Source organism: Sminthopsis crassicaudata, chromosome 4 (genome assembly GCF_048593235.1).
Source record: "Sminthopsis crassicaudata isolate SCR6 chromosome 4, ASM4859323v1, whole genome shotgun sequence".
Lineage (NCBI taxonomy): Eukaryota > Metazoa > Chordata > Mammalia > Dasyuromorphia > Dasyuridae > Sminthopsis > Sminthopsis crassicaudata.
Genome location: NC_133620.1, coordinates 333,271,559 through 333,282,997, shown reverse-complemented (window position 1 = coordinate 333,282,997; position 11,439 = coordinate 333,271,559). Strand labels below are relative to the sequence as shown.

General features: G+C 39.5%; 1 protein-coding gene across 1 annotated transcript in view; it reads left to right on the top strand.

Annotated features, from left to right (window-relative positions):
- Positions 1-11,439, top strand: part of SDK2 (sidekick cell adhesion molecule 2) — a 426,366-nt gene that overhangs the window by 402,522 nt on the left and 12,405 nt on the right. Inside the window, 3 exon segments of the mRNA XM_074260670.1 lie at positions 709-849; positions 1,798-1,936; positions 5,105-5,231. Coding sequence (XP_074116771.1) covers positions 709-849; positions 1,798-1,936; positions 5,105-5,231 — 407 coding nt within the window.

The following is an 11,439-nucleotide window of genomic DNA, read 5'->3' as shown; positions in this document are numbered from 1 at the left end:
ACAGTAACTCTGAGCTGTCTCTTTCCAACTTCCCACCCCAGGAGACAGGGATATAACTCAAGTTATGCTCTGGTTTAGTTCCAAGAATTCTTCCTGCCTCTTTCCTCCTTCCACATATGCTCATGGGAAGATAAATACTTTCCCCTAAGATTCAATTAAAATACTCAGACTTCCAGTCCGTCAGCAATACCAACTGAGCAACCACCTATAATATGATCTATAGATCATCATATTGGACTCTTTAAAATATTTCCAAAAAAGGGTCCTTACATTTATCATACCCTAATGCCTTCCTTCTAGGTAAAGAATAGATCTGAGAGGTGACGTCATCCCCAAAAGGAAAATGTTATAAAATCTTCCCTGGAGAGAGCCCATTCTAATTCCCCCAACCGGATTCATTCCCTTCCTCTTTACTACCAGAAAGAGACTCAGAATGGGAGATAAAACTGTTATTAGGAGGTATATTCCCAGGTACATTCCTAGCTTCAGAGCAGATTAGACCTTCTCTATAATACCTCCCTTCTCTACCCAGGATTGAATCTAACTGGCCATTCCCCTATTCAGGTGGTGTAGAGCTATCAACCCTGCCCATACTTGGGACACAATTAGCAGGATTCTGCTTATAGAACACATTCCCTCATAAGCAAGAATATTAATCCAGAAAAGGGAGTGAACGATCTAGACACTGACTGCCAACCCATGTTCTAGCCCAGAAAGCTAATCCTTTTTATGAAGAGTGGTGGTTCCTGGTGGTCATCGCCCTGGTCGGCCTCATATTTATTCTCCTGCTGGTCTTTGTCCTTATCATCCGTGGTCAGAGCAAGAAGTATGCCAAGAAGTCAGATTCTGGTGAGTTGGGACATCCATTTTACTAATGAACTTGATATCATTGTTCATGTCCAAAACTCCAATTGGGAATATTTTTACTGAATCCAAAACCATTTGGGAGCCAATGGAGAAGATAAGGAATATAGAGATGGTGTATACAGTTTTATAACAGGGACAGTCATACCAGGAATGGGAAGGGGAAAGATCTGATTTTTGCACCCATAGTGTTTATAGGGTAAAGGTGAAACTTGTGACAAGGATGGAGGTAGGAGGAATTAGGAGAATTGGGAGAGAACTAAAAAACCCCAAGGATGTAGAGACAGCAATCACCAGAAGGAAGAAATGTGCCTCACTAGCATCCCGCATCAGCCCTGCTGATCCCATGTTAGTTACAGCTCTAATCAGGAATCAGAAACCTGGAAACTGCTGATTTGTCTTTACTAGGGGACTGAGGCCAGCCCCAAAGAATTTAATTCAGCTCAAGGAGAAATTTATTTCAACTCAAGTGCTTGTAGTGGTCATTAGATCAGTGCTATAGTAGAAGGGGAAAGGGCTGAAAAGATCAAGTCCAACCTTTCATTTTAGAGCGGTGGTCTTTAAGAGACCCTTGCCCTCCACATAGTGGAAAGCCATGAAGAAGACCACACAAGCAATCTACAGAGTTATAATAGTGAGAGTGACCAGCCAGCAATAAGCCCTCCTTCACTTGAGGAAAAATGCTCTCACTTAATAAATGTAAGATGAAAATTGTCCCTCCTCTTTCTTTCTTGCCTTCTCTAGTTATTTTCCTATCTTTAAGTGTTTTTAATCTGATCCCAATAGGAAAAATACAGAGACAGGGGTTCTCTCTCTGCTGTAAACCCATCTCCCCCTTCTCCCAGCCCAAAGTAGAAGGCCTTCAAGTAATTTGGGGAAGGTAAAGTAGAAGTGACCAACTGTCCATAATTTCTCTTCTTTCCTTTTCCCCAGGGAACAATGCCAAATCCAGTGCCTTGGGCCATGGAGAGATGGTGAGTCTGGATGAAAGCAGTTTCCCAGCCCTGGAACTCAATAATCGTCGTCTCTCAGTTAAGAATTCCTTCTGCCGGAAGAATGGTATTTATACCAGGTAGAGAATATTCCATAGTATTGGTGGGAGGTTAGAAAGTTTGTGAGTCAGATATCAGCAACCCCAGAATTCCCAAGTGTGGAGAAGAAGGGCCAGGAACCTGAAAATAGCCAAGGGATGGAGGCCTCCTGAAAAAATTTAAATCAGCTCAAAAGACTAATAGTGTTCATTGAATTAGGGTTCAGGATATCAGGGGAGGGGGTTTGTTCAAGTTGGGTTGATTCTACCTGATTAAGTAGGGTATTGGGGAAAAAAGGAAAGAGAATATGGGTCCTGATTTTTATTTATACATATATGTCAGCATATGTGTTGTGTGTGTATATATATGCATAGATCATAGCTTGATACTAATGTGTCATATATACATAAGAGGAATTTGGCATAATAATTCTAATAGAATGTTGACCTTAGAGTTCAAGTCCTGACTCTGACACATCCTGGATGTGTGACCCTGGGTATGTCACCACCTCTTAGTACCACAGATAATTCTGGTGACAGTCCCCATTGATATAAATTTTTTTCATCCAGAGATTCCTATAACAATAAAATCAAAGGTTCACATTTTCATAAATCATATGTAATTAAGATGATTTTGTTTGATTTTTTTAAATATATCTAATATTTCTACAATACATTAAGAATTACAAAGCATTTTCCATTTATTATCTCATTTGGCCCTCATAACAATCACATGAAATAGTTCAACTAAGGTATATAAGGAGTTAGACACAGTCAATAAGTCTCAGATCTTTATGATCCGAAATCTAACATTCTATCCACTGAGCTACCTGATTTCCCCTCTCTTCTTGTGCCGTTTTACATAAAGATACTGCACAGATGCAAACTGATTACTTCCATTAGGTGCTTTGGCATTTTTAGTTTAAAAGAAAAAAGGACATGAACTGATGCTCATCTCTGCCAAAGTGAAAATGAAGGAAGTCATCTCCAGGTCAAGCTTAGTGCTCCTGTGTGCAAAGGGCTGAAGATTTTTCTCCAATACAATGTCACCTTCCTATTCTCTTCTCCAAGAGAATCCTCATGGAGGGGAAGCATAAAGAAACTTCCACACCTAACAATTTCTGTCCCACCCTGGCTAACACTTGAAAAGAATTGCCTAGAAAGGAGAGAGCAGGACAGCTATTGCTGGACGCCAACTGCTCTCTGTGACACCATCTCTCTTTCCTGAGGAAACTCTCTATACCCCATGATCTAGGAAATTTCAGGTCTTTTGGAAAATAAGGGAAATTTCATCAGGTGGGGGTCTGGGATTTTGTTCTGACTGATCTCCCCTCCTCACTCCATCACTATTTCTTTCATAGCCCCAGACATCCTGTCCCAGAGCCTCATTTATCCATACATAATGTAAAAGTATTTGCCAATCCCTCCCCCCACATACTGGATCAATCCTGTGATTACCAGGCTGTATCTTGGCCTTTTAAGAATTAGAAGATAAAGAGCAAGACAATATGGAAAGGACACGTTCCTCATCCTCTCACCCCAACCTCATTTCAAACACACTGTTCCCTCTCATGGTAGATTCTTCTGCTCTGCTGAAGGCCACAGTGCTGATGCAAAGCTAGAATACAGAGCAGTCTATTGGGGTGCAAAATGGTCACCTTAGCTGACCTAAATGTTTTATTTTTCTAGGGTTTAGGGAAAACAGGGAGGGAAAGGGGCCAGCATGAGAGGCTCCTCCCCAGGATCTATTTAGCATGCATGTCTCAAGCTCATCGGGAGAAGGCAGCTCAGAGAGGAAGGGAGTTCAAGACTCTCCCAGGCAAGGCTAACAAAGCACGCTCTGTTCCCAGGGCTGGAGGGGAAGAAGCGATGTGTGTGTTCAGCAGGGGGAGGGACGGGGGGAGGGAGAAAAGAGAAGAGGGCTGTTACAGACCAGAGAGGCAAGCTCTCATCCCCAGCCAAACCCCAAGCCTCCCCAAAGAAAGAGCTGTTTGAGGCCAGAGCGTCAGGACCTCAGCAGGACTCAGGATGGCCAGATCAGCCCCACTGGGCTAGTTCCCCTGCCTAGCCACAGCTGAACAAGGGCACATTTCACAGAACACCTCACTATCCCTCCTTTCCCTCCCCATCCCACCCACCCACAGAATACACAGACCTGGGGCCCACTGTGTACATACAGAATGCCTCTCCAGCCATACACACATGCCCCAAGCTACCCAAAGCTGCTTCCAGCTTTCCCTAATAGCTGCCTGTACAAGAAACTGTATTTGTGATCTTCCACCCTGGCACTCTCTGTGACTTACATTCAGAATAGCATCAGGTCACCAGCTTGTTTTCAATTACTTCCTTTGAGATGAATGGGACCTACTTAAATTGTGTGGAAGAAGCTGAGGTGAAGAGGAGAGAGAGATACAGGTCATTCGTTAACCCAGCTGCAGAGACATTCTTAGTCAAAGTTCCCTCCTAGAAAGCTACCTTTTTGTGTATGAGTATCAGAAAGGGGTGATCTCCACCCATCAGGCTGGGAAAATCCACAGAACATCAGGCCCCTGGGCAGGCGATCCAGCTTCTTTCTTTGGGAAGTACACAGGTTTCCCAAGGGTCCCAGACACAGCAGTGATGTTCACATGGAAAAGTGAAATAGGAGAATAGGGAGACAGGCAACCATCTCCTGCAGTGAGTGTAAACCCAACTTCTCAGTTACTCAAATGAGTACCATCCTTATCTTTGGCATCTCTTATACATATCCCCTTATCCCTCCTCATGCTAAAAGCCAGAGGCTTCTCTGTCCCATGTGTATTCTGATGATCCACAAGCCAGACCTCCCCCCCAGGGGGATGGAAGCAATTTAAATGACTTCTTAGCCAGATCAATCTAAAATAGAAATATTAAGAAGCCCTCTTCTTGGGGTAGCTAGGTGGATAATGGACAGATCAGGACAATTAGAGATCGAATCTGGCCTTAGACACTTATTAGCTGTGTGATCCTAGGCAAGTCACTTAATTCACACACACACACACACACACACACACACACACACACACACACACACACACACACATTTTCTTTTAAATAAATAAATGAAAAGTAAAAGAAGAAACCCTCTACTTAAAAACTGGCCCAGAAGAAAAACTTCTCTCCACAGTGAATAGTACCCTGTAGCCTCCTCCTTTCCTCTTCCCAATATCCTGCCTTCCCATTCCTCTCCAGGTCTCCTCCACGACCCAGCCCAGGCAGTCTTCACTACTCAGATGAGGATGTCACCAAGTACAATGACCTGATTCCAGCAGAAAGCAGCAGCCTGACAGAAAAGCCCTCCGAAATCTCAGACTCTCAGGTGAGGAAAAGGTTCCAGCTGAGATCAAGGCTCCACACCCAGAGCCTGGAAAGAAAGGTGGAAAATAATGCATTACTGACATAGGAACAGGGACTGCATGCATAAGCAGCCCCTGCAGGGTTTAGGAGTCAGAAAGATGAAGGGAACCTCCCAAGATTCCAATCCACAAGGCACAGAATCTAGTTGATGATAGCCCCCATGGCCAGCTTCTGACAACAGAACAAGAGACCTGTGTATTAGTACAGAATTCTAAGGCTCTGTCAGAACAAAGTCCACATTAGTACAAAGCCCTAAATTTGAAGGAATTCCCTATTTTCTAAAGATTACTCAGAATAATAGCTGTCATCAGCTAGACAAGGAACTAGATAGTGAAGTAGTGCCTCCCTGCTAATTAGTGGGAAGATTCATTAGTAACTTAGCTCTAATCTGCTTAGAGAAAGTATCTAAGGCAAGGTAGAGCAAATCAGCATCAGAAAAAGGGAGGCAGAACAAGCTGTGGGATATGATTGTAATGGAATATTATTGTGCTATAAGAAATGACAAGCAGGATGATTTCAGAAGAACCTGGAAAGATTTATATGAACTGATGCCGAGTAAAGTGAATAGAACCCATAAAATATTGTATATTGTAATAACAATATTGTATGATAAACAACTGTGGATGACTTAGCTATTCTCAACAATACTATGATCCAAAACAATCCCAAAGGATTCATGATGAAAAATGCTATACACTTCCTAAGAAAGGAATAATGGAGTCTAAATACAGACTGAAATATATTATTCTCCCTCTTTCCTTCCATTCTTCCTTTTCTTCCTCTATCTCCCTCCCTCCTTCCTTCCTCCCTCTCTTTGTTCCTCTTTTTTTCTCTGTCATTCAAGTGTTCTGCCGTAAAATTACATACATGTACATGATTTATAATCCATCTCAGAATGCTTAATATTTCAAGGAGAGGAGAAAAGAGAGATGCTGGGAAAGAATTTAGAAATCAAAATTTAAAGAAACAAATGCTAAAAAATTATTTTACATGTAATTAGGAAAAATAAAATATTATAAAAAAGAAAAGAAAGCCAGATGGTACTATTTACACTAGATATGGATCTAGATAGATAGAAAGAGCTATATAAATATCCACACAGGCTGTTCTCTCCACAAGATAGAGATACAAATAGAAATATAATTCATGTTATATATTCTATGTAAATTTAGCTATGGCTGTATCTGCACAGATAGTACTATATGTGTAAGAAAGTATGTATATGTATATATACTTAAATGTGTGTATGTATTTGTGTATGTTACATATATGTACTTGTGTGTCTATGTATATAAATGTTTACTTGTGTGTGCATGCATATACAACAGCTGGATGGCTCAGCAAATAGAGTACAGGGCCTAAAGTCTGAAAACTCATCTTCATGAGTTCAAATCCTCCTTTAGATACTTATTCATTGGATGACTCTGGAGAGGTCACTTAACCTTGTTTGCCTCAGTTTCCTCATCTGTAAAATGAGCTAGGGAAGGAAATGGCAAACCACTCTGATATCTTTGCCAAGAAGACTCCAAATGGGATCACGAAGAATCAGACATGGCTAAAACAACTGAATAACAAGGAAGAATTTACATAGCGTCTATTATGTATCAGGCACTGAGCTTTGCAAGTATCATTTCATTTGCACCTAACACAAATCTGAGAGATAGTTGCTATTATTATCCCTATTTTATGAGGAAATTAAGACAAACGGGGTTAAGATCACAGAGCTAGTAAGTGTCTAAGGCCATTTTTGAATTCAGGTCTTCCTGACTCTGGGTCTATGGCTGTATCCACTGTATCATCTAGACATCTTCATTTCCATGAGGCTACAGAAACTCCAAACTTGCTACTCCTTTGTTTGCAGAGCTCATGCTGTGCATAACCTAAGATCACAGAACTGAGAATCAAAGGTATCCTTACAGGTTTTCATTTGACAGAGAAGGAAATTGACATCCAAAAAGAAGGACTGACTCATTTGCATTCATAAAAGATTTGAACCAGGTGTTCTGACTCCAAATCTAGCATCCTTTTCACTATGATGTGCCAAAGATATAAACAGCAAAAACCTAACTTCCAGGCCCAAAGCTGCTCCTGAAAGAGACAATCGATTCCGACTTTATATAGAGAATTAGAAGGGATATGGAAGTGATATTAATCAAAGTGACTTGGAATGAGTCCCTATCTAATTTCTGTCCCTATCCTAACTTGGATTCAATCCTAACTGTGATTCCCACCTATTAGTATAACCCCAAAGCACCTAGACAATATAGTATATTGAAGAGATTATTGTGTCTAAGTCCCAATTAATGCATGTGATGAATTTTCTGAGAGGCTACATGTATGTTAATTCTCACTATTTGAAGTGATTATATTAAATATGATAACTGGTACAAAATGGCACAAAATAGACTAGAAATAGGGTAATTGATAGAATCCAATGAACAAAAATATACCGTGTGAATCTGAATAATGGTATCACTTCAGAGCAATCACACAAATCAGGATCTAGTTGTTATCCCTATTACTGGGGAGGCTGGTACTGATGGACACTCAAGCACAAGAGTTCTTAACTACAATGGCCTGAACCAATCCAATATCCACAATTAACTGACCTGCCCAAAACTGAGAAATAGGGCTACTGAATTCCTGGCTTAGTGTCAACGTGCCTAGCAAGGCATGGCTCCTTTTACTAATGCATGAGTTTATTTGATTTCCTCTCCTCTCTCCTCTTAGAAGTGATACGATACAGAGGCTACTTAGAGAACAGTCACTTCTACAGAGAGAAGAAAAAGAGGCAGTTGTCTCCCAAAGCCCACCTCTTTTTTGCTACCCATGACCTTCTGTACTTTCCTTGGGTTCACTAGAGACACTTCTTTACTTTGAAAGAACTATGATCTCACCAGCCTAGGTACTTCTTACTCCCATGGTTACGGATCACAGTCCATCCATGCCTGCTGATGACATTCTCTTGTTATTCTCACCCTTGTGTTTCCATTAAATTCTTCAGAAGGCATCCACCCAGTAGACTGCAAATCTTTTTCTGATTATTTTAATGTTTCATGGAAACAAGTACAATGCATTTGTTGTCCTATACTAGGAAATAAACTACGGACTATTGTGTCATGGACCCCTATCTAGGCAAGCCTAGAGACCCCTTCTTAGAATGATGTTTTTTAAAATGTATAAAATAAAATATGTAAGACTACAAAGAAAAAAATTATATTCAAATACAGTTTATAAAAAAAAAAATAAGTTTATGGCCTCCAGAATAAGAACCTTTGTTCTAGTCAAATACCATTCTTCTACTAACAATAACATTAGTTAACATAACTGATGATTATTTGTCACTTTGAGATTTACAAAAAGTCTTATATCTATAGTCTTAATTTTCTAGCCTCTGATACTTTTTAGCTGTGTGACCCCAGGCAAGTCATTTAATCCTGTTTTAACCTCTGTTTCCTCATCTGTAAAATGAGATGGAGAAGAAAATGACAAACCATTCCAATATCTTTGCCAAGAAAAACCCCAAATAGGGCCGCAAAGAATCAGGCATGACTAAGACTTCACAACAACAATAAAAAAACTTCATTTGATTTTCACATAAACCTTGGGAAGTAGAAAATCCAAAGATATGATTATCCCCATTTTTTAGATGTGGAAACTAAGGTTCAGAAATAACATAATTAGAATGAAAAGTGAAAAGCTGCAACAAAGCACCATTAGATACTGGGAAAACAATTAGAGCTGTCCACAAGCTGAATGGATTGCCCCTGGCAAAAATGGTGGTACATGGAGCAGCTAGATGGCAGAGCACAGAAGGTTGTGAATCCTGTTCAAATCCCAGCTCACAAACTTGACACATACTAACTGTATGACTCTGGGCAAGTCACTTAACCCCAATTTCCTTGCCAAAAACAAATAAATATAAGTGGTTGTATCTGGTCACTAGAAATCTTCAAGCAAAAACCTAATGACTATTTGTCAGGAACAATGTTGTAAAGAAGAATCTTGTTCATGACTCCTCTGAAGTCCATTCTACTCTGTGTTCCTAAGGTAAAGAGAGAGAAAAAAAGAGAGAATAAGCACTTACATAATATCTACTACATGCCAAGCAGAAAACTAAGTATTCTATAATCCAAAGATTAATAGGGGAAGGAAAAAAATAAACTGTATATTGTGCCTACAGTGCTAAGTGCTTTGTAAATATTTCATTTGATCCTCACAACCTTGTGAAGTATTATTATTATCCTCATTTTAACAGTTGAGGAAACTGAGGTAAACAGAAGGTAATTGGATTACCTAGGGTCACACAGCCAGTAAGTGTCTAAAACCAAATTTGAATCCAGGTCTTCTGACAGTTATTGTCAGTGGTAGTATTAGAATCCCAATTCCTTCTAGCTCCAAATCCAAAACTCTTTGTATTGCGCCACAAAGCCTCATTTTATAGTTAAGGCGATTCTACAAAGGAAGAAGTTTTAAGAATTGAAGGGACATCAGTAAGTGAATGAATCATATCCTCTAACTCCCAGTCCAGAGGAATGTGCCATACAGATCCCTTATCTCCTTTTCCATTCATCAAAATCTTTGATTGTATTTTTATGTAACTTTTCAGAAACTTTGGAGCCACATGAGAATTAATCCATAGCAAGTTAAATAACCGGTTTTCAGCACTTTAATTGCTTCCTATAAATTTGAAGGATTTGGCTAAAGGAAGTACCAAGTCATGTCTTCCTGAGTCTCCAAGGGGTCTGTGATGACTTTGTGTGAATATTCTCTGTTGAATTACGAAGGCCGGTCAGTGGAACAGGATGTCTCCTCCAACTTATAAAAACAACAAACCGCATGTGAAACAACAACTGGGTATAGAACATTGCATGAGATGCAAAGAGGAGATAATACCTAATCTCAGCCCTGAGAACATAATAATATATGATAAGTGCATTAGAGAAATACAACACAAGGGACTATGTGAAGTGTATAAGTGAAGGTCATTACCTTTACAATGCACTCAGGAAGTTTTCATGGTAGTTCAGCTTCCAAGTTTCATTGCAGTTTAGCTTTTAAAATAGGCAGGAAATAGGGACAGGATCTAGCTTACACCAGCCCTGGAGTCAGGACAAGCTGAGTTCAAATCCAACCTCTCCTTCTCCTTTTCCCTTTCCCTCTCCCTCTCCCTCTCCCTTTTTCTTTCTCTCTCTCTCTCTCTTTCCTCCCCTACATTTTAGTTCCATATTACCAACAACTTACACTAAATCCCAAATTGTGTATGTACCATAAGTATTCCAACTCAACAGAAATAAAAATAAATGTCCAAAATAAAACTTGTTTTATTTCCCCTAAAACTTACTCGTCTCCCAAATCCTATTATTATTATGGGAATCACCCTCCTTCCAGTAACCCAGATTTGCAATTAACAGTGTCATTTTTAAAAATGTAATATTTCCCTAATTACATGTAAAAACAATTTTAACATTCTTTTTCAAATTTTGAGTTGCAAATTCTTTCCCGTCCTCTCTCCCCTCCCCTTTTCATTGAAAAGGCAGAAAATTTGACATAGGTTATACATGTGTCATCATGCAAAATACATTTCCATGTAAAGTCATGCTGTGAAAGTAAACATAGACCAAAAAGTACAAGAAAAATGGAGCAAAAAAATATATGCTTTAATCTGCATTCAGACTCCACCAGTTCTTTTTCTGGAGATGGACTGCACAATTTATTATAAGTCCTTCAGAATTACCTTGGATTATTGAATTGCTGGGAATAGCTAATTTATTCATAGCTGATCATCATACGGTATTACTGTTGTTGTATACAATGTTCTTCTGGTTCTGTTTACTTTGCATTAGTTCATGTAAGTCTTTCCAAGAACATCCTGATCAAAATTTCTTATAATACATTAGTATTCCATCACAGTCACATGCAACAATTTCTGGTGATATCATCTTTAACTCAATGTCAATCATCCCATATATCTAGTTAGTTGCCGAATCCTGTAACTTATTTTCTCACAACTTCTCTCACATATGTCTCTTTCTTTCACACAGACATCACCTTATTCAGGTCCTTTTTATCTATTATCTGAACTCTTGCAATAGCTAGCCTTTTTCTTATGCTTTCTGTCTTAAGATTCTATATTCCACATAGCTATTAAATACCAAAAGCATCAATTT